The 25,373-nt window shown below is 35.2% G+C and overlaps 1 protein-coding gene across 8 annotated transcripts; it reads left to right on the top strand.

The window, feature by feature from the left end:
• Nucleotides 1-2,886: 2,886 nt before the first annotated feature.
• On the top strand, nucleotides 2,887-5,275 carry LOC107886619 (non-functional NADPH-dependent codeinone reductase 2). Of its 8 annotated transcripts, none has more exons than XM_041100011.1 (4): nucleotides 2,923-3,413; nucleotides 3,530-3,773; nucleotides 3,887-4,071; nucleotides 4,156-5,275. In XM_041100011.1, the coding sequence occupies exons 1-3, from the start codon at nucleotides 3,076-3,078 to the stop codon at nucleotides 3,923-3,925; spliced, it is 621 nt and encodes a 206-aa protein (XP_040955945.1). In that variant the 5' UTR covers nucleotides 2,923-3,075; the 3' UTR covers nucleotides 3,926-4,071; nucleotides 4,156-5,275. The 8 variants fall into 8 exon arrangements, with proteins under 8 accessions (XP_040955933.1, XP_040955945.1, XP_040955951.1 ...); XM_041100017.1 differs by having other exon boundaries at nucleotides 2,962-3,413; nucleotides 5,007-5,275; XM_041100009.1 differs by having other exon boundaries at nucleotides 2,962-3,413; nucleotides 3,887-4,066.
• The last annotated feature ends 20,098 nt before the right edge of the window (nucleotides 5,276-25,373 follow it).

A 25,373-nucleotide genomic window follows, 5' to 3' on the forward strand; every position in this document is an offset into this window, starting at 1 on the left:
TAATAATAATAACGAGAATAATACATGTGGTAGAACATAAATAATCCAATTTTAAAAGAGTGTATAAGAAGGTAACAAATAAACAAATGAAATAATAATGAAATAGTAATGATGAATAATAAAACAGTAGCAATAAGAAAATACAGTTTTTTTAAAAAAGGAAGTAATAAGTACAAGAATAATAATAATAATAATAAATACATAAATAAATATTTAAGAAGAATAATTATAAATATTGAATCAAGAGGCTAAATTAAAATGTAAATGAGAGTTGGGGTGCAATTTGTAATAATAATGATAATAAAGTATAGAATGAAACGGATACACAAACGTAAAAATAATAACATATAAAAACAAAATAACAAAGGCAGATTAATGACTAAACGAAATAAATAAATTAATTGAATTAAAGGACTTAATTGCTATCCAAATAAAATTTAAGAGATAAATTAAGATATAAAAAAAACAAAGGACCCAATCGAAAGGCGCAAACAACACGGAGGGACCAACTAGGGAAATATCCCTGCCCTCTGAAACACGTCGTTCTAGTAGGGCCAAATTGAAACTGAAATAAACTCTGATGTATAAATTAAAAATAAAAAAACTAGATTAAAACTATTGAAAATGCGGAAGGACCGAAAGAGTAAATAGCACACCATATCAAAACACGAGGAACCCAGGTAAAGCGGGTCGGGTCCAATTTGGCTCACGTAAAATAGTGTCGTTTTGGGGCATTTTAAGCCATCCCAAAACGGCACCGTTTTGGTGCCTTATATAAACCTCATTTTTTTAAATCTTCATTTCAAACCCTCTTGTTTTAAAAAAAAAAACTTCAAGCCTCTCTCAACTTTCTCCTCTCCCCAAAACTCCAGCCATCAAATCCGGTGAGATCCACGGTGGCCACCGATCACCGGCGATGAGCTCTGCCGTGCCCGGTGGCCGAAAATCGCATAAAAGACTCCTTTTAACCCCTTCGGCCCTCCAAAACTCAAATCCGAGCCCAAAATTTCTTAAACCCTCACGAAAAAGGCTCAAAAGTTGAAAAACTTTTCGGTTTCCAGCCACTTTTCATCGGAAGTGGGTACCTCGGCCATTCACGGTGGCGTAAAAGTTGAAAGACCTCCGTTTTTTTTATATTTTTACTTATTTTCTCTTAAATACGAGTAAAGAAAAGTAAAAAATAAAAAAACGAATAAATGAACCACCTCTTATATTTGATTTCTTTGTGTTTCAAATCTCTTTTTCTTTTTTATTTTTGCTCCTCTATCTTTATTCAAAAAAAGAAAGAAAAATCCCCCCTGTTACAATAGTTTTGTGTGGCTTTATAGCCGAAATACATGTTACTCTTGCTACTGTTCTCTTTTTCTTTTTGGTTACTATTCTTTGCTCCCTTTTTTGTCCTCTTATTTACTTGTTTACAGGTGATAGCGAAGGCGATGGGACGGGGCTCCCGTCTCCAGCGTTGTGCGCGCCGAGGCAACACATGGGTTTGCGGTGCTGGAGGCTAGGCAGAAACCCTAGGGTTCCTGTTTCTGGTTTAGTTTTTGGGCTAGGTGGGCTAGGTTTTTTTTTTGTTGTTAAGTTTAGATTGGTTTGGTTTTATTTTATTAGGCTTGGGCAAATTTGGGCCTCTACAAAGTCAATTATTAACACATAGTAATTAAATTATTCGTTTTAAGACAAATGACTCATGGTCATGTTATTTTTTCATCTATCACGTAATGTTGATGAGAGGATATCTTTATTCTTTATTGGGTTATGAATTCCACAATCGTAAGTGAAGTTATGTGATGCAGAAGTCATATGCCCAACATACCACTTTTTGACTTTATTACCAATTGAACTCCGGTTTTTAATACATCAAAGTATACGAGTCACACAAACATAGCTTGTCACTTGCTTAGGATTGAGGTAAATCACACTATAAACGCCACAAGTAAATAAATTCATAAACGAATGTAGAATTTATTCTACTTGGGTCATGTTCGATATATTGTTAGATTGACACATCTATATTTTTATTTTCTGAGAGTCATCCACTCCAATACCCAAAATAATGTATCTCTTTAATTGGATTTGATAAATAACATAATAATCTTTTAATCAACATGTTCAATTTTGATTAGACTATAAATCATTTAAATTATCTAATAATATAAGTTGTATTCTCACATTACGATCCGATCACATAATACAATTTAATATTAATTAATTGCTAGATAATCAATCAGTGAATATTTGATTTCAAGTAAAAAACCAGCTTAATTAATGTCATTAAATTTCCTTATGCGTTAATGTTAGCATAGTGATTTTACTTCTCGTTAATTATTATTCTTAATTGATATAGTTATTGGTAAAGCAGACTTGGGTTGTCTAATTTTGAAACATACACAACATAAAACATAATATTTGAGTATTTTGCAGATAATTATTTATTTGAATAATATATTTAGTTTTAATATGGATAATATCTTAAAAATTCTCATTATTTAAACCCCTTAAATTTTAATACCAACATCCGCTCTTCCTTCTTTTTGTTCTTCTTTTAGGATTTCAAGTCTAGTAATATCATGTATCAAAATGAAAATATTGAGTTGGATATTTAAGTGTCCAAACCATTCTAGCCATTCATTTCACCGAATCCGCTTGGATATTTAACTTTTATAAATGGTTGAAGCTAATTTTAAGTTTGATATGGGTATTGGATATTAAATTATTTGGGTTTGAATATTGATGAGTATAGTATTTAGCAATTAAACTATATGTTGGTTTATTATGGTGTTTTATAGATAATAATATTAATTATTTATGAAAAATGAATTAAATTAAAATATTAAATATAAAATTAAAAATATATATAATTTATGTGGAGTAGCATTCTTGTATAAGTGGAATGAAAGTGACCTTTGTCGACATTGTCAACATAGATACAAAAGACATTAATTGAATGAAAGTTACCTCTGCTCTCATCCCTAAAATAGATATAAAATTAGCAGGCTGAACCTCTTGAACTTGATTCATTCCGTGAAACCAATTTTTTATTTGTGGGAAAACCTTGGGTAACCAATTAAGCAGATGGATAGTAGTTGTGTGGCAACAAGTTTTAGGATTCCGGAGCAGGTTTTGACGTCAAGTGGGCAGCGGATGCAGCTCTTGGGTTTCGGCACCGCAGCCTACCCGCTGGTAACACCGCAAGTTGCAAAGCAGGCGATTCTCCAAGCAATCAAGCTTGGTCATCGGCATTTCGATACAGCTTATATTTACGGAACGGAACAGCCGCTTGGTGAAGCAATCATAGAAGCAATCTCGCTTGGCTTAATTATATCTCGAGACGAGTTGTTCATCACTACCAAGCTCTGGTGCAGCAATGCTTATGGAGAACTTGTTCTTCCTCAGCTTCGCAGGAGCTTGCAGTAAATTATATATGTTTATTTTTCTAATTTCAAATTAATATTTCCTTACCCTGAATAGACGTTGTGGCCACTGACATGGTAAATGGTGGCTAAAGTTTAAACTATTTCTACTGTAGAAATCTCAAGATGGAGTACGTGGATCTCTTTCTTATTCACTGGCCTTTAAGCTTAAAACCAGGGAGATACGAATTCCCAGTAAGGAAGGAAGAGATTAGCCCCATGGATTTCGGATCCGTATGGGCAGCCATGGAAGATTGCCAGAGGCTTGGCCTTACAAAGTCCATTGGGGTAAGCAATTTTTCCTGCAAAAAACTAGCTGACATACTTGCCTTGGCAAAGATCCCTCCTGCTGTTAATCAGGTAAAACTCTCCCTTTTTATCTCTGAATCTAGTATACACTTAACATAGTAGCATTCACTTTGGTTTCAACGTTGGGTTATACAGTGACGAAGTTTCAATTTTTTTCCTGCAAGGTGGAATTCAACCCGTTGTGGAACCAGAAGAAGCTATGAGAGTATTGCAAAGCAAATGGGGTCCTTCTCATAGGTTACTCCCCATTAGGAGCCAGTGGGACACTTTGGGGCAGCAGTAGAGTTCTGGAGAATGAGGTGCTCAAGGAAATAGCGAAGGCTAAAGGGAAGACAGTTGCTCAGGTCAGGTGCTTCTTGTTTCCTTTAAAACCAAAGCTAGCTATTTCGGACTTATTGATAGAAATTAGTCTGATTTATTAATCCACAAACAGATATGTTTGAAATGGGCATTTGAAGAAGGTGTGGGTGTAATCGTGAAGAGCTTCAATGTTGAGAGGATGAAGCAAAACCTTGAGATATTGGATTGGTCATTGAGCGAGGAGGAGCGTAAAAGGATCGGTGACCTCCCACAAAGTAGGGGTTGCACCGGAGAATCGTTTGTCTCTGAAAACGGAACTTTCAAGACAATCGAGGAGTTTTGGGATGGGGAAATTTGATTACATTTTCATTCTAAAAAATAGCCTTGAGTCATTATGTTAACTTGGAATTTATTCTTCATATTTGTTAAAATAATAAGGATGTTTGCTTGAATTAAGATTCAAAAATCTTTTAAGATATTTAAATATATTTATTATGTATTAATTAGTATATATTTTTATTAAGTGAAACTACATTCAAGATCACTTTAAAATTAGATTTGTCTTATTTGTCTTATTTTAGTTTTTTTTTTCAATTTAGTCACTTAATTAAAATGATTGTCAAACTAATTAGTATGTTAAAAATTATGTTAATTCACTAATAGATTGCTAAAGTGACACATTAACCAATTAAATAATGACACATGTCACTTTTTCTTATTAAAATTTAAAGATATCTCTATAATTAATTCAAAACGCTTTTTTTTTCTTCCTCTTCCCTCTTTTACCTCATAAAAGGATAAACCAAAACCCACTCCCTGTTCAAGACCATCTCAAAATTACTTGTCCTTCACCATTTCTCATTTTATCAGTATTCTTTGTACTCAATGATAATATGTTAATTTGCATGGTTTCTTGTGTTTAATTTGGTTTATTTCTGAATTGATCCTTGCTAAATTAGTGTTTTTATGATTTAATCTTGTCAGGGATGCAATTGGTAAAAAACAAGCTAAAAGGGGCCAAATTGATACACAATCATTGGAATAGGGCCAAATCAAAAAGATGGAGGAAGCTAATGACACATCAAATATTTTGACTTCGTTAAAGCCAAAAATAGGAAAATATTATTTTATTTTATTTTTTATTTTATATTAAATTAGTTTAGGATAGGGGCTTTATGTTCTTAGAAAATCATCCATTAATTTTGTATTCCTACTTCAAATTGGAATAGAATTGTTCTTCCCTTTTCTTTCAAGTTGACGTGAGCTACTGCCATTTTCATTTTCATTTTGCTTGCTTTTATAAAATTGGGTTAATTTCCTTCCAAGTCCTTTTCATCCCCCAAATTCCTCCATTATCATCAACCTACCTTTCTAAACATACAAAGCATGATTAATTGCATGCTTAACTAAATTTCATCTTAGCTTTAGGCCGGTGTTCTTTCCGGTCGAGAATCGCGAGATACGAATTCGTGCTAAAATCTGTCCAATCGGTATTCATTCTTTTCCTAAGTATCGGGATTGACAACTCATCCTTTAAGGATAACTCGATTACGAGTCAAAAAGTGCACGTTGGGTTAGAGTCGTGTTAGCTGACAGTTGGAGAAACGAGTCGGCTGTGCTGTATTTGGATCCACGAGAACAAATCAAGGAAAAAGTGATCAGATTTAAATGACCTACGCGGTTGAGGACGTTAATTCGAGTTGGGTTCTTCAGATAGCAAGGTTGCTGGAATCTTAAATCGGGAACACATGTATCTCGGTTAGATAATCGATAAGGTTTGATTTTCAAGTCGTACCGGAACTAGCTACAAGAGGAAGAATTGGTGGTTAGGACGTTCTTAATTGCTATAACCTGTAACAGCCCGATTTTAGCTAAATCGGAACAGTGGTTTTGGAACCATAAATCTGAGATTTTAAAATTATTCTAATATTATTTTTGGTTTTTAAAACATGTGAATATATATGTGTGAAAATTTCGTGAGCTAATTTTACCGTTTAATAGCTCAATTTGAGAAAAGGACTAAATCGCGTAAAATGCAAAAGTTAAATTTTATTTGATAAAGGTGTCTAATTGCTATGATTTAGTAAATTAAAGGTCCTTATGATGATATTAGACCATTTTAAATGTTGGTGGACAACATTAGACATCCATTATATGATTTTATAAGTTTATAACAAAGGCTAATAATGTAATTTGGTTATTTAAGTATAATTAATAAAAAAAAGTCAAATTTTATCATTTTCTTCATCACCTAGCCGAATTTAAAGAATAAAAAGAAGCCATTTTACTCATCTAGGGTTCGACACTTGTAAGTTCAATTTGGTAAGTGTTTTGAGCTCGGTTTTTGATGATTTTTATATTTTCGAATACTAGCTAGCCCAGGGACTAATTTGCAAAATTTCTTAATGTTTTGAAAGTTTCCATTGATGGATTCATTTTTTTTTTGAATGTTTGATGATGAAATATTAAATCTTGATGATAGATATCAATGTTTTGTAAAGTGATTTTGTGTAGAAATGCTTAAATAGGATTAAATTGTGAAAAGTGTAAAATGTGGGGTTAAAAGTGTGAATAAATGGAATTAAAGGGCTGATAGGGACCTAAGGAAGATTCGGCCATGCTTGGGTTTGATGAAATTTTGTGTATTTTGTGTTGTTTTAAAATAGGGACTAAATTGTAAAAATGTAAAATGTTAGGGGATAAAGTGTAAAATGTTAATTTATGTGTTTTTGGATGAAATTGAATGAATATTTGATTAAAAGAGTTAATTTTTAATGTATATAGATCAAGAATAAAAGAAATCAGATTTAGATCGGGGAAAAACGAAAGTTATTGAATAATCGATCAAGCTTCTCTATTCCGACTACGAGGTAAGTTCATATGCAAATAAATGTCTTTCAATTGAATTACATGTGTTTACTTGTTATGAAAATTTTATAAATGTTGAACGAGCACTTACGAACAAGAATCGACAGAGTTACGATATCTGAAAGTCCCGTACGAACCTTAGGAATAGAATAGGATACGAATGTCATAACATTAGGTTATCGAGATGTGATTACATGTAAGACCATGTCTGGGACATTGGCATTATATTCAGATTATGTGTAAGACCATGTCTGGGACATTGGCATCGTTAATCGATTTCGTGTAAGACCCTGTACGGGACAATGGCATCGATAAATAATAACATGTAAGACCATATCTGGGATATGGCATTGTATGAGCTTATGTGATTTTCGAGTATCCTTAACGATTTCGAATGGTTCAATGGGCAAAGTCAAGATGAGAAAGAATATGTGAATGAGCTAAGTAACTTAGGTACGTACGAGATTCATACGAGTATTGAGAAGTGAAGTAAATGATGAAATTGATTGTGATATTGAACATGTGTTCAATAAGAAAGGTTTGAGAACTTATGTGTGATTAGTTATGTTTAGCATTTTTGAATTGATATGCAAAGGTTCATATTATAGCTTTATTTGTATATGACTTACTAAACTTTTAAAGCTTACTTTGTGTGTTATTTCCATGTTTTATAGATTATCGAAGCTAGCTCGGACTCAGGAATCGTCAGGAAACGTCATCACACTATCGATTATCTAGTTGGTACTTTTGGTGTAACGCCCCGCACCCGAGACCGTTGCCGGAGTCGAACACGAGGTGTTAACGAACTTAATTCATTTATTTACACAGTTCATTTTAAAATTTCCAGACAAGCTGGCTAACTGCGTCACTTTCACCTTAAAAATCATATCTCGAGTTCCAAAACTCAAAAACTGATTCCATGAATTTTTCCTGAAACTAGACTCATATATCCATCTACATATTTTTTTCTAGAATTTTTGGTCGGGCCAATCAGTGCAGTTTATTAGTTAAAGTCTCCCCTATTTCAGGGTTCGACTACTCTGACCTTCATGCATTACGACTTAGATATCTCCCTGTACAGGGCTTCAATACATATTCCGTTTGTTTCTAATGAAACTATACTCAAAAAGGAATCTGTACATATAAAGCATGACTTCTAATTATTTCTGGTTAATTTATGGTAAATTTCCAAAGTCAGAACAGGGGATCCAGTAACCGTTCTGGCCCTGTTTCACGAAAACTTAAACATCTCATAAAATACAGCTCATATGGTTGTTTCGCTTCTTCCATATGAAAATAGACTCATCAAGGTTCAATTACATAATTTATTCATTATTTAATTACATTCCTAATATTTTTAGTGAATTTTCAAACTCACATCACTGCTGCTGTCAGCATCTATTTTAAGGTAAATTTCACCTATTTCATAGTTTCCATGATTCAACTAGCCATTTGACATACATAGCACCAAATATGATCGTGATTAACCATTCCAATGGCTAATCATTGCCAAGCATTTCCACACCTCTCAATAACCATATATATATACAAAATGATTTTAATACTATGCTTAAAATATTTAAGCCATTTTCGCATGGCTATGCGAATATATACACATTACCAAAGGTACTTGATTAACAACAAAGGTTAGTCCTATACATGCCATTATCAACGTTTAACTAAAAGAGTACCAAAAGGGCTTAGATAGTGTGGACGACTTCGACTTCGACAATCCCGAGTCCGATAGCTGACGAACAAAAATCTATAAAACAGAGAATTAAAGAAACGGAATAAGCATTTAATGCTTAGTAAGTTTTGAGTAACGAAATTATTTACGACTAAAGTATAGCGCTTATATGACTAAATGAATAATTTCATATATGCACATTCTCAAAATCATGCTCGTTAATCAATTGAGCGAGTACTATTTGAAAGGAATCAACCTTTCCGATGCATATACGAAACATACCTTATTGTTTGTATTTTATGAGCGTATTAATTGAAATTATTACAGCAAGATCGCTCGCTTCCAAACCCAAGTATCTTCGGGATTTATCCGGATATAGCAACTCGCACAAATGCCATCGGGTCTTAGCCTGGATATAGTCACTAGCATGAATGCCTTCGGGACTTAGCCCGGATATAGTCACTAGCACAAATGCATTCGGGACTTAGCCCGGGTGTGGCAACTACTCGCACAAATGCCTTCGGGACTTAGCCCGGATATAGTAACTTGCAAAAATGCCTTCGGGACTTAGCCCGGATATCATCCGAATAATCAAGCACATATACCAATAAATCATGACACATCCATATTTCATTATCATAACTAGAATTCAAACACAAGACGCTTATCAACCATTACCATTTTCGGCTCAATAGCCACATACAAAGAGCATGATTTTGATTTGCTTTATAACATGATCTCTATACACATTTGGCTACCCATCATAGGTATAAACTAATCACCTCAATATACAATTCAAGTAGAATCATTATATCACCGTTTATTTGTTGTGCTTATATGTCATGACTTAATCAAATCATAAACTAAGTTTCATTACTCGAAAACTTACCTCGGATGTTGTCGAACGATTTCAACGGCTATTCAATCACTTTTCCTTTCCCTTATCCAACTTTGATCCTCTAAGCTCTTGAGCTAAATCAAACAATTTACTCCCCAATCAAACACAATCATACGACATTCATATTCATTTTAGAACCAATTCATTTGAATCAATTTACTACTTATACATCAAAATTTCCAATACAAAGTATTTAGTACCTATGCACTTAAACCGGATTTGCAAACACTCATAGACCATGTCCGAATGCCATTTAAACACAAGTCAACAAAACCTCATGATTTCAAATCAAACTCTTAACAAGAATGCACAATGCCGAACCCTTAGATGATTAACATCTAATTTAGACAATTTAGAACACCTAAACGGCACTTGTTCAAACATTAAACAACTACATGTTCGGCCATTACCATAGGTGCATTAGAAATCTATACTATCAATAAGCTCAACTCCTTAGGTCCTAATCGGTACACTAAGACCATCTTAACTCATTTATCATCTTGTTAACAAAGACATAGTAAAGCAAATCTTTATACACAATTATTATCAATTCATCCATCCACTAGGGACTTAGCCTAACGTTCAATAACAAACTCATCATTTATCAATTACATATTCGGCAAGAACATGGTAACTTATACTACATCAATTTAGGTACATAAATTACTCAAACATAATCAAATTCACATTCGGTCTTGGTACATAATAAGGTAGCCGATTCTTTTCCCTTAGCACCCAATGCTCACATATGCTCATTTGTATAGTTCAAACACTCATCTACCATTGTTCATCTAAATTTATCATGAAACAACAACCATCACCCTTATTAATTACCATAGCCGAAAGCCCTACTCATTCCCACAATCAAAAATTCAACATGGGTTACTAAAATAACTTGATACCTCATTCAAGATTAGCCAAAATTTCAAGAATTAACATAACTTCTTACCTTAATGCTAACTTAAGATGACCGAATGCCTTTCTCCCATCTTCCTCTTTACATTCGGCCAAGAAGAAAGAAACTCAAGCTTTGTTTTCATCACCCTTCATTTCCTTATTTCAATTATTTTTTCCTTTTTATTTATTTATGTTATAAAATATAAAGCTACTAACTAATAATTAATACATATTGCATGTATATAACCCATCATCGCCGGCCACTACTTGTCATAGGTGGAAATTTGACATGCAAACCCATTATTTTCATAACATGCACTAATAGATCCTTATAGATTAACCTATCACATTTCAAAAGTGTCACACATAAGTCCTATTAACTAAATTCACATGAAATTGACTAAATCGAAGCTTAAATCTTTCACACACTCATATTCACATGTTTTAGACAATAAATATTATACTCAAATACTTCGGTGACTCAGTTTAGCGGTCTCGAAACCACTTTCCGACTAGGGTCAATTTAGGGCTGTCACATTTGGAAGCTTTGTATATATGGTATATGGCATGTATAGGCTAGTGTCATTTTAGTATGTTTTGAGCTGTGATATTAGCCATGTGATTTGGCTTGTTAATGATGTAAATGTTGGTGTGTATTTGGCAATTTAAGTTGGCTTAAGTATGTGTTTGATAAGTGATATATGTGATGTATATTATGCCTTATATGTTGGCTTGATTTGGTATGTTTGCCATAGTTGTTGATATAGCTAAATGGTTGTTCATTTGGTTAGTTATTAGTTGATGTATTAATGCTTGGGAAGTTGACATATTGTGATTTGGCCTTGAGATGATAATATGGTGTGTTTTGTGATATAAAATAGGTGATAAGATAATGAGTTAATGCATTTGGAACTTACATAAGTTGTGATGATTTTGGTTTAGTGAAATGGTATCATTTTGGTTGCTAAGTGTACATGAGAAAAGGGTGACAAATTGGCTTTGCAAATAGCCTATTTTTGTCCACACGGGCAAAGACACGAACGTGTGCCTCAGCCGTTTGCGACACACGGTCATATTACACGGCGATGTGTCCCTTGGGGTAGTCCTTAAGTTCAAGTCAGTCTTGTGCACGGCCTAGACACATGGGCGTGTCTGGTGGCCATGTGAGACACACAGCCTTGGCACATAGACATATGTGGCCTTTTCAAAGGGTATACGGGTTAGACACATGGGCATATGGTTGACCGTATGGCCAAGTCAGTAACTCGCCTTAGATTTCACATGGCCTGGCACACGGGCGTGTCCTCGGCCTGACACATGGGATGCAAATGTTACATGTAAAAATTGGTTTGGCTTGGAATAAGGGTTAAATTGCATGAATTTCATTTTTCTGAGCCTAGGGACGAAATCAGAATTAATTAAAAGTATAGGGGCAAAATAGTAATTTTACCTAAGATATGAATTGTATTAAATTGAGTTAAACTTACTCGTATAGGTCTGAATAGACCAAAAACGGAGCTAGATTGAGGTAAAGAAAAAGTTGTTTATCTATCAACATTGTCGAGGTAAGTTCGTGTAACTAAATTGTGTATATTTATATGCTTGAATTGAATGTTGTGTATATGATTGTATTGTTGCTATGAATATGAAATTAATATTATATTCGACAATTCCTGACAAACGTCAAGTCCCGATTGAATAAATTAATTTCGATGGATACAGGATTTCTCGTATTGGTTGTGGTCCTGCATATGTTGCGGACACACCACAACTCGAAAGAGCATCTCGTTATTACGCCTCTCGAGCTTCCTATTATATGGTTCTTACGAGCTTCCCGTTAATAGCTCTTTGGAGCATCTCGATTGGTTGTGATTCTGCATGTGTTGTAGACACACCACAGCTCTTATAAACATCCCGATATATGGCTCTTCGTGAGCTTCTCGATTAAAGGCTCTTTGTGAGCTTCCTGATTAATGGCTCTCCAGAGCTTCCCGTTATGGCTCGCTTGAACTTTGCAATATATGGCTATCTAGAGCTTCCCATTAATGGCTCTTCTGAGCAACCCGTTATTGGCTCGCATAAGCTTCTTGATTATGGCTCTTATGAGCTTCCCGTTATACAGCCCGGATAAGCTTCCCATTATATAGCTCACATGAGCCTCTCGCTATATTGCTAGAGAGAGAGCTTCTCGTTTATGTGCTTGTATGAGCATTCTCAAATATGAATTAATGGATTATAGTTTTGTACACTTCGAGTGTACTATCTGTGTATCCATCGATATTTCAAATAAATTCAACGGGTAAAGTTCTAACATGGGATAATCTAAACTTGAAATGAATTATTATGGAAATGTACATGTTATATGAATATATTATGCGGAAAGCATATTATAAGAAAATTTTTACATGATGAGCTCATTCTTGTTTCTTGATATTCACATGAAGTACATGACTAACTTGTTTCTTGAGATTATATGTGTTTAGGCAAATAGCCAAATTTTCTTTGGATGAATTTTGCATGCTTACTTTAAATAAAAATGAATGGTAAGTTAATTTCCTATTATGCTTACCTTGTATTATTTTTCCTGTTTTATAGCAATACAGAAGCTCGAAATGGTTGGAAGCTGGTCGGAGCATCATCACACTATCCTTCGGCTCATTTTGGTATATGTCACGAACTAAATTTTGGTATAATGGCATGTATAGGTTCAATTGGGCCATTGATGGTAAATATGTGTTTTGGTTATAAATAGCCATTGGAATAGCTTGAGTTGGACGTAATTTTGTTAAGTATATATTTGTGTGGCTTCTTCATGTTTGTTTTATTTGATGTGGTTGAGTGATGGATAAGTTATAGGCATATTGATATATGAAATGAGATAGTATATTTGGTATAAGTAAAAAAATAGATGTTTTCATTAATATGGTAAATTTGAATGATGAGAAATAAGGATGTATGACATGTTTATGACTTGATTTTGGTTAGTTTAAATGTCTTGGATTGGTTTTTGAATGTGTTAAAATGTTAGTGTAAGTGAAAGACCAAATGGGTGAGAAATATGGCTTGGAAATGACCTTATTTAGTTCCACATAGGCAGGGACACGGGCATGTGTTTCGGCCATGTGTCCCCTGTATCTTTAAAATTTAAAACAGAATACTCAGGAGTTTTCACACGGCTTGGCACATGAGCGTGTAGCTTGGCCATGTGACCTCTTGCACTTATACATGGCCTACCACACGGGCGTGTGACTTGGCCGTGTGACCCAACTCAGAGAGTTATGTGGGTATGGACATGGCCGTGTGCCCTATTTTGAATGCCCACACGGCTTAGGACATGGGCGTGTCACATGGCTGTGTGGCTCACTCAGTCTGACCACAAGGGTATGTATCCCCTGTACCTTGGAAAAATTTTGAGATTTTGCAAAAAATTCTCTAAGTACCCGGTTTAGTCTCGACTTGTTTCTAATGTATGTTTTGGGCCTTAAGGGCTCATATAAGGGACTTTATAAATAATTTCTGACATGAATGTTAAATAATATGAAATGATTGTATTTGTTCTGTATATTTCGATAATGCTCCGTAACCCACTAGACGAACTCATGGGTTAAGTTCTTTATCCTTAGAAGATAAAATTGATAAGCTGACTAACGTTGTTTAAACTTTGCTTACAGATAAAACGAGCCCAGCAAGGTTGTGAGAAATTTGTACTAAGCCAGACCATCTGACGAACTCTTGTCTGATTTTATATGAAGATTCGACAAAATAGGCGAATGCTGTCGGGAACTTTCCAGGACCGCCCCAAAGGCGATATGACCCCTACTCAAACTCTTATAATGTGGGGTGGAAAGATTAATCGAATCTTAGTTATGGGTCGAATCAGCGGTTCAATCACTCATACCAACAAAGGCCGCTACAGAATCAACAGATACCACCCCCAAAGTCGTCTTTGGAACCATAATGGAAAGGCTAACCAATAGTACTGAGAGATTCCCACAAAAAACTAACATGCATTTGCAAGAGTTGGATAAGCAAGTGAGCAAACTCGCGCTCACAGTTAGCCGTTTGGAGTATCAAGGTAAGCTGCCATCCCAAACTAAGCCAAACCCTCAACACAATGTAAGCGCTATAAAATTGAGGAGTGAGAAGGTTTTAGAGCCTATACCTAACACGAGCTGCGATCACGACACTAGTCCTGCCCATGACACTAGTCAAGATAGTGAGAAACTTGACACAGAAGTTCCAATAGAATCAGCACCAAAAAAATCATTTGCAGTACCACCTCCGTTTCTTGGAAGACTTGTCCAGTACAAGAAGGAGCGAGAAGAGAAGGAGATCATCGACACCTTTCAAAAGGTAGAAATCAACATGCCTCTTCTCGATGCGATTAAGCAGGTCCCACGATACGAAAAATTCTTAAAAGATTTATGCACGAGTAAAAGAAAGCTCTTGGGTAATGAAAAGGTAAGTGTCGAAGAAAATGTCTCCGCCGCTCTACAAAGGAAAATACCGTCAAAATGTAAGGACCAAGGTATGTTTTTCATATCTTGTAAAATAGGTAGTGTCAGTATTAAAAAAGCAATGTGTGACTTAGGCGCATCAATTAATGTTATGCCTTTGTCAATTTATAAACTACTTAACGCGAGTCCTTTGAAGGAAACATGTGTAATTATTCAACTTGCAGATAGATCTGTGGTGCATCCAAAGGGAGTATTGGAGGACGTTCTTGTCAAGGTAAATGAGCTAATATTTCCTGCACGCTTCTACATTATCGATATGGAGGATGACAATTTGGCTAATTCATCTGGCATTCTTCTCGAGGGACCATTTTTGAGCACCGTACAAACAAAGATTGACGTATGAAGTGGGATAATCACTATGGAATTCGATGGGGAAGTAGTGAAATTCAATGTCTATGAGGCCATGAACTGCCCTAGCATGATTTCTAATGTTTCTAACATTAATATAATCGATCCTTTAACTGAATTACATTCAAAATATCATGACGAGGATAAATTACGAATTATTCTTTGCAAAAGTCTAGACTTTGATGCCATGAAGAAACTAGAGGAGTGGATAACCTTTGAAGAATCTGTTCACGAAACAGTGGCTCATATGGAGGTATCGCAATTACGGAAAAATTCAGATAAAATTTTTAAATTATCTCCTTCACAAACTAAGCTTGTACCATTTGTTTTGCAAGCTTCAGAGCTGGAACTCAAACCACCTCTAAACCATTTAAAGTACACTTTTCTCAGTAAAGAAAATACCTTACCGGTAATAATCTCGAGTAAACTTACCGGTAATAATCTCGAGTAAACTCTCGAAGGTAGAAGAGGAAAATTTGGTACGAGTTCTCAGAGACTATAAATAGGTAATTGGATGAACGATAACCGATATTAAGAGGTTGAGCCGTTCAACTTGCATGCACAAAATTCAAGTTATGGATAATGCTATTCCCAACATTGAGGCTCAAAGGCGTCTCAATCCACCCATGATGGAAGTGATAAGGAAGGAAGTTCAAAAGTTACTTGATGCTGCGATGATCTATCCCATTTTTTACAGTAATTGGGTCAGTCCGATCCATGTAGTACCGAAAAAGACCGTAATTGAGAATTCGACAGGTGAGATAGTTCCCACTCGTGTTCAAAACGGGTGGAGAATCTGCATCGATTATAGGAAGTTGAATTTCTTAACTCGGAAAGATCATTTTCCACTTCCTTTTATTGACCAAATGTTAGAACGTTTAGCTGGGAAGTCTCATTATTGTTGTCTTGATGGTTACTCAGGATTTTTCCAAATTCCAGTGGCTCCGAAGGATCAAGAGAAGACGACATTTACGTGTCCACTTGCATGTTCGCTTACATATGGATGCCGTTCGAACTTTGCAATGCACCAGCCACGTTTCAGAGGTGCATGGTAACTATATTTTCTGACTACGTTGAGAAAATAAGTGAAGTGTTCATGGACGACTTTACTGTATATGGTGAGTCTTTTGAGGTATATTTATTAAATCATACAAAAATCTTGGAAAGATGCTTAGAATTTAATCTTGTTCTAAATTATGAGAAATGCCATTTTATAGTATATAAAGGATTAGTTCTACGTCATATCATTTCTGCTGAGGGAATTTCTGTCGATAAAGAAAAAATCGACATCATTAACTCACTGCTATACCCCACAACTATGAGGGAGATTCGTTCTTTCATTAGTCATACAGGTTTCTACAGAAGGTTCATTAAAGACTTTTCAAAATTTATGCAATCACTTTGCAATCTCTTACAGAGTTTGACCAATCATGCAGAGATGCGTTTGACACGCTCAAACATAAGCTCATTTCAACACCTATCGTTCAACCACCAAATTGGAATTATCCTTTCGAAATAATGTGCAACGCTAGTGACCATAGTGTAGGAGCAGTCATTGGAAAAAAATCGAGAAAGAACCACACGTCAACCACACGTCATCTCCTATGCTTCTAAAACTTTGGATGCTGCCCAAATCAATTATTTGACCACAGAAAAGGAGTTTCTAGCTATATTCTTTGCCTTAGAAAATTTTTGTTCGTATTTATTAGGAACTAAGATTGTGGTTTTTTCTGATCATGCAGCTTTAAAATATCTAATCGGGAAGAAGGAAGCAAAACCGAGACTTATAAGGTGGATACTACTTTTGCAAGAGTTCAATCTCGAAATAAAGGATAAAAAAGGACGTGAAAATTTGGTAGCTAACCATCTGAGCCGAATTCCTCCATCGAATAATGTAACACCACTTAAAGGCCATTTTTCGGATGAAAGCTTACTTACTACTCAAACGATTTTTCCTTGGTATGCAGACATGGTGAATTACCTTACTACAGGTATAGTCTCTTCTAACTTATCGCGATATGAAAAAGATAAGATCAAACCTGAGTCACGATATTATATTTGGGACGACCCCTATCTTTGGAAATACTGTTCTGACCAGGTAATTCGACGAAATGTCGTAGAGACTGAGGTAAAATCGATTCTATCTTTTTGTCATTCTTATACATGTGGTGGACATTTTGGCCCTAAACGGACTGCGCATAAAGTACTTGAATGTGGACTATATTAGCCACATATCTTTCGAGATGAATATTTTTTCTGTAAAACATGCGAAAAGTGTCTAAGGGTAGGAAACTTGAGTCGAAAAAATGAAATGCCTCTAACCTCTGTACATGTTTGTGAAATATTTGATATATGGGGCATAGATTTTATGGGACCTTTTGTCTTGTCATACGGTAACATCTATATTCTACTGCAGTTGACTATGTGTCGAAGTGGGTGGAAGCAAAAGCCACTCATCATGCTGATGCAAAAACAGTAGTTGATTTTCTAAAGAGTTATATTTTTTCTAAGTTTGGGACACTGCGAGCATTGATCAGCGACCGTAGAACGCATTTTTGCAATAAGGTAATGAAACGCTTTTGACAAAATACAAGGTAGTGCAACGAGTCACTACAGCTTATCACCTTCAATCAAACGGTCAAGTGGAAGTGTCGAATCGAGAAATCAAGTTGATTTTGGAGAAGACCGTCATGCTGAGTAGAAAAGATTAGAGTTTGTGACTAAATGATGCATTGTGGGCTTACCATACGGCTTATAAAGGACCTATAGGTATGTCTCTTTATCGACTAATATTTGGTAAACCATGTCATCTTCCTGTTGAGCTAGAACATAAAGTGTTTTGGGCGGTCAAGCAATGCAACATGGAGTTGGAAGTTGCAGGTAAGCATCGTAAGTTACATATTCAGGAACTTGAGGAAATTCGACAAGAAACGTATGAGAGTGCCTAAATTTATAAAGATAAGGTCAAAGCATATCATGACCAAAAGATAACCCATAAACAATTTATGGTAGGACAAAAAGTATTACTTTATGACCCTACACTAAGAATTTGTGCAGGTAAACTTCAGACTAAGTGGTTAGGGCCTTTCGTTGTTACTCACGTATTTCCACATGGTGCAGTCGAAGTTAAAAGCAAAGAATCTGAAAAAAATTTAAGGTCAACGGACAACGATTGAAGCCTTTCTATTAGAATTTTTAAGTCCATGTGGTTGAGGAGTTAGTCCTCGAAGAGTCGGATAAATAAATTCCTAGGTCATCGAGCTAACGACATTAAACAAAAGTGCTTTTTGGGAGGCAACCCTAATTTATTTTCATTTATTTAAATTTTAGTAAGATTTAGGATGTTAATAAATATATTTTTAATTCAATTAGTTCGATGTTTTCAGGAATGTAATGGAAGATATGAATATTATTGGATAATGATGGTGAAGTGGGCACGACATGCTAATTTGGTGATAGTTATTTACCTACGAAAAAAAATCTCAAATTACCTAACCTTCATAAAACCCCAAACTCAAATCCAATAAACACCAACCCATTTAACCTACCTATTCATACCCAAAAACCAACCCAACAACACAAGTCCAAAATTGGCCCAATACCCACCACCCAAGCCAATTAACTCACCTACCCATAAAAGCCAAATTACCCAATAGGCCCGATAGAAAAATAATAAAAAAATAAAAAAATTTAAACACCCAAAATCCTTAAAATTTCCCAACCCATTTTTGTTTCATCATCTTTTTCTTCTTCAAATTAAAAACAAAAACCCTAACATCATTCCTAAAAATCACCGTCACCTCTGTCGTAGCCCTCCATCACCGACCTCAAGTTGTGCTATTGTTGCTCTGTCCTTAACTGCCGCCCTCCGCTGTCGATGAGCCCAAAGACCCCACATTTATTTTCTTTTCTTTTCCTTGTTTCCCCTCTACCCGCAACCACCATTCGTCGGCCTTCTCTACCGCTGTGTCACTGCCGAACAACCTCCTCACCACCACGTCGCATTGCATTTGCTGATCGGAGCCCCACCAGTGCACCGTCGCTCCTCCCTCCCCCATCTCCTCTATTTCTTCTTTTTTCTAAACACCAAAACCATCTTCCACCACCCTAACCAATGCCATTCCCAAAGCTCTACTACCACCCTTCGAAAAATAAAAAAATTTTGACCCGAACGACGTCGTCGTCGTTCGTCGCCATTGACTGTTGCCAACGCAGCCGAGCGCCACCGTCGTCTTTGCCATTGTCGTAACACCAGAACTGATTACTCTTGACATTAACACGAAAACCATGGTCCAAACTTGAAACCAAACAACGAATACTATTTCGGTTCCACTCAATCGAAATCAACACCTTTTTTTAACGTCTCTCGTCGTCGATGTCGCCGACGATGACTCATACCCTTCTCCACCTTTTCCTATTCGAATGGTTCCTTCAACGAGAACCCAATGACGAAGTCTAATCCCGGTCAAAACAGAACGTTCAAACAGCAACCTGGTCACTCCCGAAAGGTCAATTACTAACATATTATACAGGTAATTAGGACAGGTTCAAACTTCTAATGACCATGTCGAGGCTCCTTTGACTGCGAATGAATGTATCACTCAACGCCAAACACGATCTACTCAAAGTCATCGACAATCGACACGTGAGCCACTGACACCACTGTACAACAGTACTGACGCTACTGAAAACTCAAGTCCACCCGACTCGCCCAACGAATACGTTCGACCAACACAAAACGGTTAATGTAATAGATGAGGTGGTGCAAACACCATTCCTACCGAAGGACAATTGTACGAGTTTTTTGAGTTTTTGACCCCGGAGCATAGCTCATGATATGACGACATCCGACAATATCCACTCCCGGTCTGTAAGCAAATTGATCTCACCACTCTTGATATGTTAAATATTCACGATGCTGTGATTGATTATTTTGAGGCTATTGGTTGGAGTTCATTTGCAAATATTTCCTGTAATGCATATTATGAGTTGATCTATGAATTCTACACCATATTTAGCTTCAATATTAATGCATTACAGACTATTGAAACACAAAGCATTATATGTTTTCGTTTGCTTGGTAAGGATTTTTGGATCTCGATTTCTGAATTTAACATTGCCATGGATTTCATCGAACCTGACAATATTCAATCAGATTCCTATCATACTGCTTTATTAGATATTCCAAGTTACTTTAATGCTTAAGATGCTTATTGTGCTTTAACTCATTCAAATCAACTTTATAATCCGAAAACCACAAAAGAATTGTTGGTACATGAACTGGCATTAAGATATATTCATCAATTTTTAGCCTTTAGTTTTCCAGGTAGAAATGATTTTCATCTGTTCTAACTAAAACGGAACTGTTCTTTTTGTGATGTATGCATTCTGGTTTTAAAGTTAATTTAGAATATTGGTTTGCATGAAATTTTCATGCCGTTTTGCGCTGTAATCGTCCACTAATACTTGGGTCATATAGTATGAATTTAGCCTCTCGACTTTTCCCTCTGAAATTGATTTCTTGTCCTTACCATGTACATATAATATTAACAGCTTAGATAAATATTGTTTGGATTCTATGGGATTGCTTGCCAGTACTCTTACTTTGTGTTATTTTGTTCCTCTAGGTACACGGGCTACTTGTAGAAATATGGTTTTTCACCAACGTCCACACATCAATACTAGAGAGCAAGAGGAACAACCTCTATCTGTGGCGGCATGTTTAAGCCAGATCGAAGCTCGGCTTGGAACAATAGAAAATCGAGAACAATGGAAAATCAAGTCTCCACAATCCTTGACATCCTGTAGAATCGTTTCCCCCAACACTGATAAAATCATTAAAAAACACTTGGGGAATATTCTGAACTTTTATTTTTACCTGTTATTTGAGCTGTTGTTTTTTATCTCATATGACACATGCTTGAGGACAAGCAAAGTTTAAGTAGGGGGTTGAAATTGATGACGAATATGCATGATTTTTGCTGCATGTCTCTCTTTTGAATATGTTTAATCTTATGCTAGAATTATTCAATAATTTATTCCGACATTGAGCCTCTAATCTCATTACTTATTCAATTCGAACAGTTGGGCTAATTTTGAATTAAAATGTTCAAAGCATCTAGATTAGTCGACATTTGTGTTTTAAGGTTGCCATATGTAACTAGACTTTTCATAAATTGATTGTTTGAAAAATAATTTGCTTGTACATAAATAATTTGCTTGTGTACATAAATAAATAAATAAATAAAATGAATAAATAAATAAAGGCTCAAGTTATGAGTGAAAGTGCCGAAAACGTGACTGAATTGAGTAACCGGGATAGGGTGCTTGGGTTGTCATCTTATCTCGCGAAAAAGGTTCGAGTGACAAGTCGATAACTTGCAAACATTCGGCTAACCGAGCCTTCAAAAAAAAATTGTTTGAACTGAGTAACCGGGATAGGGTGCTTGGGTTGTTATCCTAGTTTGCGTAAAAAGGTTTGACCATGTCTAAAAAAATTCTATTTAATTAATAATGCCTTGCAATTTTTTTATTCAAACTCAATTTAGTGAAATTATTTAGTTTACATATTCCAATTTTAAGACACTTGTTGATTAAACTATACATTCTGAGCATTTGTTTATTTTTTGCCTATGTTGTTTGCGTTGATTATAGATGTGGAAAACAGGCTCGATTTGTAATAAATTGTCGAAAATTTTTAGTGTTTGAAGGATTGACATGCTTGAGGGCAAACATGAGCTAAATAGGGGGATTTGATAATATGTTAATTTGCATGGTTTCTTGTGTTTAATTTGGTTTATTCCTGAATTGATCCCTGCTAAATTAGTGTTTTTATGATTTAATCTTGTCAGGGATGCAATTGGTCAAAAACAAGCTAAAAGGGGTCAAATTGAAACAAAATCATTGAAATGGGGCCAAATAAAAAAGGTGGAGGAAGCTAAAGACACATCAAATATTTTGACTTTGTAAAAGCGAAAAATAGGAAAATCTTATTTTATTTTTTTTATTTTTATTTTTATTTTATTTTTGATTTTATATTAAATTAGTTTAGGCTAAATTTAGTAAACCTCATGTATAGAAATAGGGGTTTTATGTTCTTAAGAATCATTCCTTAATTTTGTATTCCTACATCAAATTGGAATAGAATTGTTCTTCCCTTTTTCTTTCAAGTTAAAGTGAGCTACTGCCATTTTCATTTTCATCTTGCTTGCTTTTATAAAATTGGGCTAATTGCCTTCCAAGTTCTTTTCATCCCTTAAATTCCTCCATTATCATCAACCTACCTTTCAAAACATACAAGGCATGATTAATTGCATGCTTAACTAAATTTCATCTTAGCTTTAGGCCAGTGTTCTTTTCAGTCAAGAATCGTGAGATACGAATTCGTGCTAAAATCTGTCCAATCGTTATTCATTCTTTTCCTAAGTATCAGGATTGATAACTCATCCCTTAAGGATAACTCAATTACAAGTCAAAAAATGCACGTTGGGTTGGAGTCGTGTTAGCTAACAGTTGGAAAAATGAGTCGGTCGTGCTGTATTCAGATCCCCAAGAACAAATCGAGGAAGAAGTGATCAGATTTAAACGACCCACGCAATTGAGGTCGTTAATTCGACTTGGGTTCTTTAGATACCAAGGCTATCGGAATCTTGAATAGGGAACATGTGTATCTCGGTTAGATAATCAGTAAGGGTTGGTTTTCAAGTCGTACTGGAACCAACTACGAGAGGAAGAATTGGTGGTTAGGATGCTCTTAACTGCTATAACCTGTAACAGCCAGATTTTAGCAAAATCAGAATAGTAGTTTCAGAACCACAAATTTGAGGTTGTAAAATTATTTTAATATTATTTTTGGGGTTTACAGCATGTGAATGTATATGTGTGAAAATTTTGTGAGCTAATTTTACCGTTTAATAACTCAATTTGAGAAAAGGACTAAATCGTGTAAAATGTAAAAGTTACATTCTATTTGATAAAGGTGTCTAATTGCTATGATTTAGTAAATGAAAGGTCCATATGATGATATTAGACCATCTGAAATGTTGGTGGACAATATTGACATCCATTATATGATTTTATAAGTTTATAACAAAGGTTAATAATGTAATTTGGTTATTTAAGTATAATTAATAAAACAAAAGTCAATTTTTATCATTTTCTTCATCACCTAGCCGAATTTGAAGAAGAAAAAGAAGCCATTTTACTTATCTAGGGTTCGACACTTGTAAGTTCAATTTGGTAAGTGTTTTGAACACGATTTTTGATGATTTCTATGTTTTTGAATACTAGCTAGCCCAGGGACTAATTTGCAAAACTACTTAATGTTTTGAAAGTTTCCATTGATGGATTCATGTGTTTTTGAATGTTTGTAAAATGATTTTGAGTGGAAATGCTTAAATAGGATTACATTGTGAAAAGTGTAAAATGTGGGCTGAAAAGTGTAAAATTTGGGGTTAAAAGTGTGAATAAATGGAATTAAAGGGCTGCTAGGGACCTAAGGAAGATTCTGTCATGCTTGGGTTTGATGAAATTTTGTGTATTTTGTGTTGCTTTAAAATAGGGACTAAATTGTGAAAATGTGAAATGTTAGGGGCTAAAGTGAAAAATGTTCATTTATATGTTTTTGGGTGAAATTGAATGAATATGTGATTAAAAGAGTTAATTTGGAATGTATATAAATCAAGAACAAAAGAAATCAAATTTAGATCGGGGAAAAACGAAAGTTATTGAATAGTCGATCAGGCTCCTCTATTCTGACTACGAGGTAAGTTCATATGCAAATAATTTTTTTTCAATTGAATTACATGTGTTTACGTGTCATGAAAATTTCATAAATGTTGAACGAGCACTTACGAACAAGAATCGACAGAGTTACGACATCCGAAAGTCCCGTACGAACCTTAGGAATAGAATAGGATATGAATGTCATGACATTAGGTTATCGAGATATGATTACATGTAAGACCATGTCTGGGACATTGGCATTGTATTAAGATTACATGTAAGACCATGGCTGGGACATTGGCATCGTTAATCGATTTCGTGTAAGACCTTGTCCGAGATAGTAGCATCGATAAATAAGAACATGTAAGACCATATCTGGGATATGGCATTGTACTAGCTTATGTGATTTCCCAGTATCCTTAACGATTTCAAATGGTTTAACGGGCAAAGTCAAGTTGAGAAAGAATATGTGAATGAGCTAAGTGACTCAGGTACGTACGAGATTCAACGAGTATTGAGAAGTGAAGTAAATGATGAAATTGATTGTGATATTGAACATGTGTTCAATGAGAAAGGTTTGAGAACTTGTGTGTGATTAGTTATGTTTAGCATATTTGAATTGATATGAAAAGGTTCATATGATAGCTTTATTTGTATATGACTTACTAAGCTTTTAAAACTTACTTTGTGTGTTCTTTCCATATTTTACAGATTATCGAAGCTAGCTCAGGCTCGGGAATCGTCGGGAAACATTATCACACTATCGATCATCTAGTTGGTACTTTTGGAAGCTTTGTATATATGGTATATGGCATGTATAGGCTAGTGTCATTTTGGTATGTTTTGAGCTATGATGTTAGCCACGTAATTTAGCTTGTTAATGATGTAAATATTGGTGTGTATTTGGCCATTTAAGTTGGCTTAAGTATGTGTTTGATAAGTGATATATGTGATGTATATTATGCATTATATGTTGACTTGTTTTGGTATGTTTTCCATAGTTGTTGATATAGCTAAATGGTTGTTCATTTGGTTAGTTATTAGTTAATGTATTAATGCTTGGGAAGTTCACATATTGTGGTTTGGTCTTGAGATGATAATACGGTGTGTTTTGTGATATAAAATAGGTGATAAGATAATGAGTTAATGTATTTGGAACTTATGTAAGTTGTGATGATTTTGGTTTAGTGAAACGGTATCATTTTGGTTGCTAGGTGTACATGAGAAAAGGGTGACAAATTGGTTTTGCAAATAGCCTATTTTTGTCCACGCGGGAAGAGACATGAGCGTGTGCCTCAGCCGTGAGACCCGGGCGTGTGTCTCAGCCGGTCATATTACAAGGCCATGTGTCCCCTGAGGTAGTCCTTCAAGTTTAAGTCAGTCTTGTGCACGGCCTAGACACACGGGCGTGT

Source organism: Gossypium hirsutum, chromosome A03 (assembly GCF_007990345.1).
Source record: "Gossypium hirsutum isolate 1008001.06 chromosome A03, Gossypium_hirsutum_v2.1, whole genome shotgun sequence".
NCBI lineage: Eukaryota > Viridiplantae > Streptophyta > Magnoliopsida > Malvales > Malvaceae > Gossypium > Gossypium hirsutum.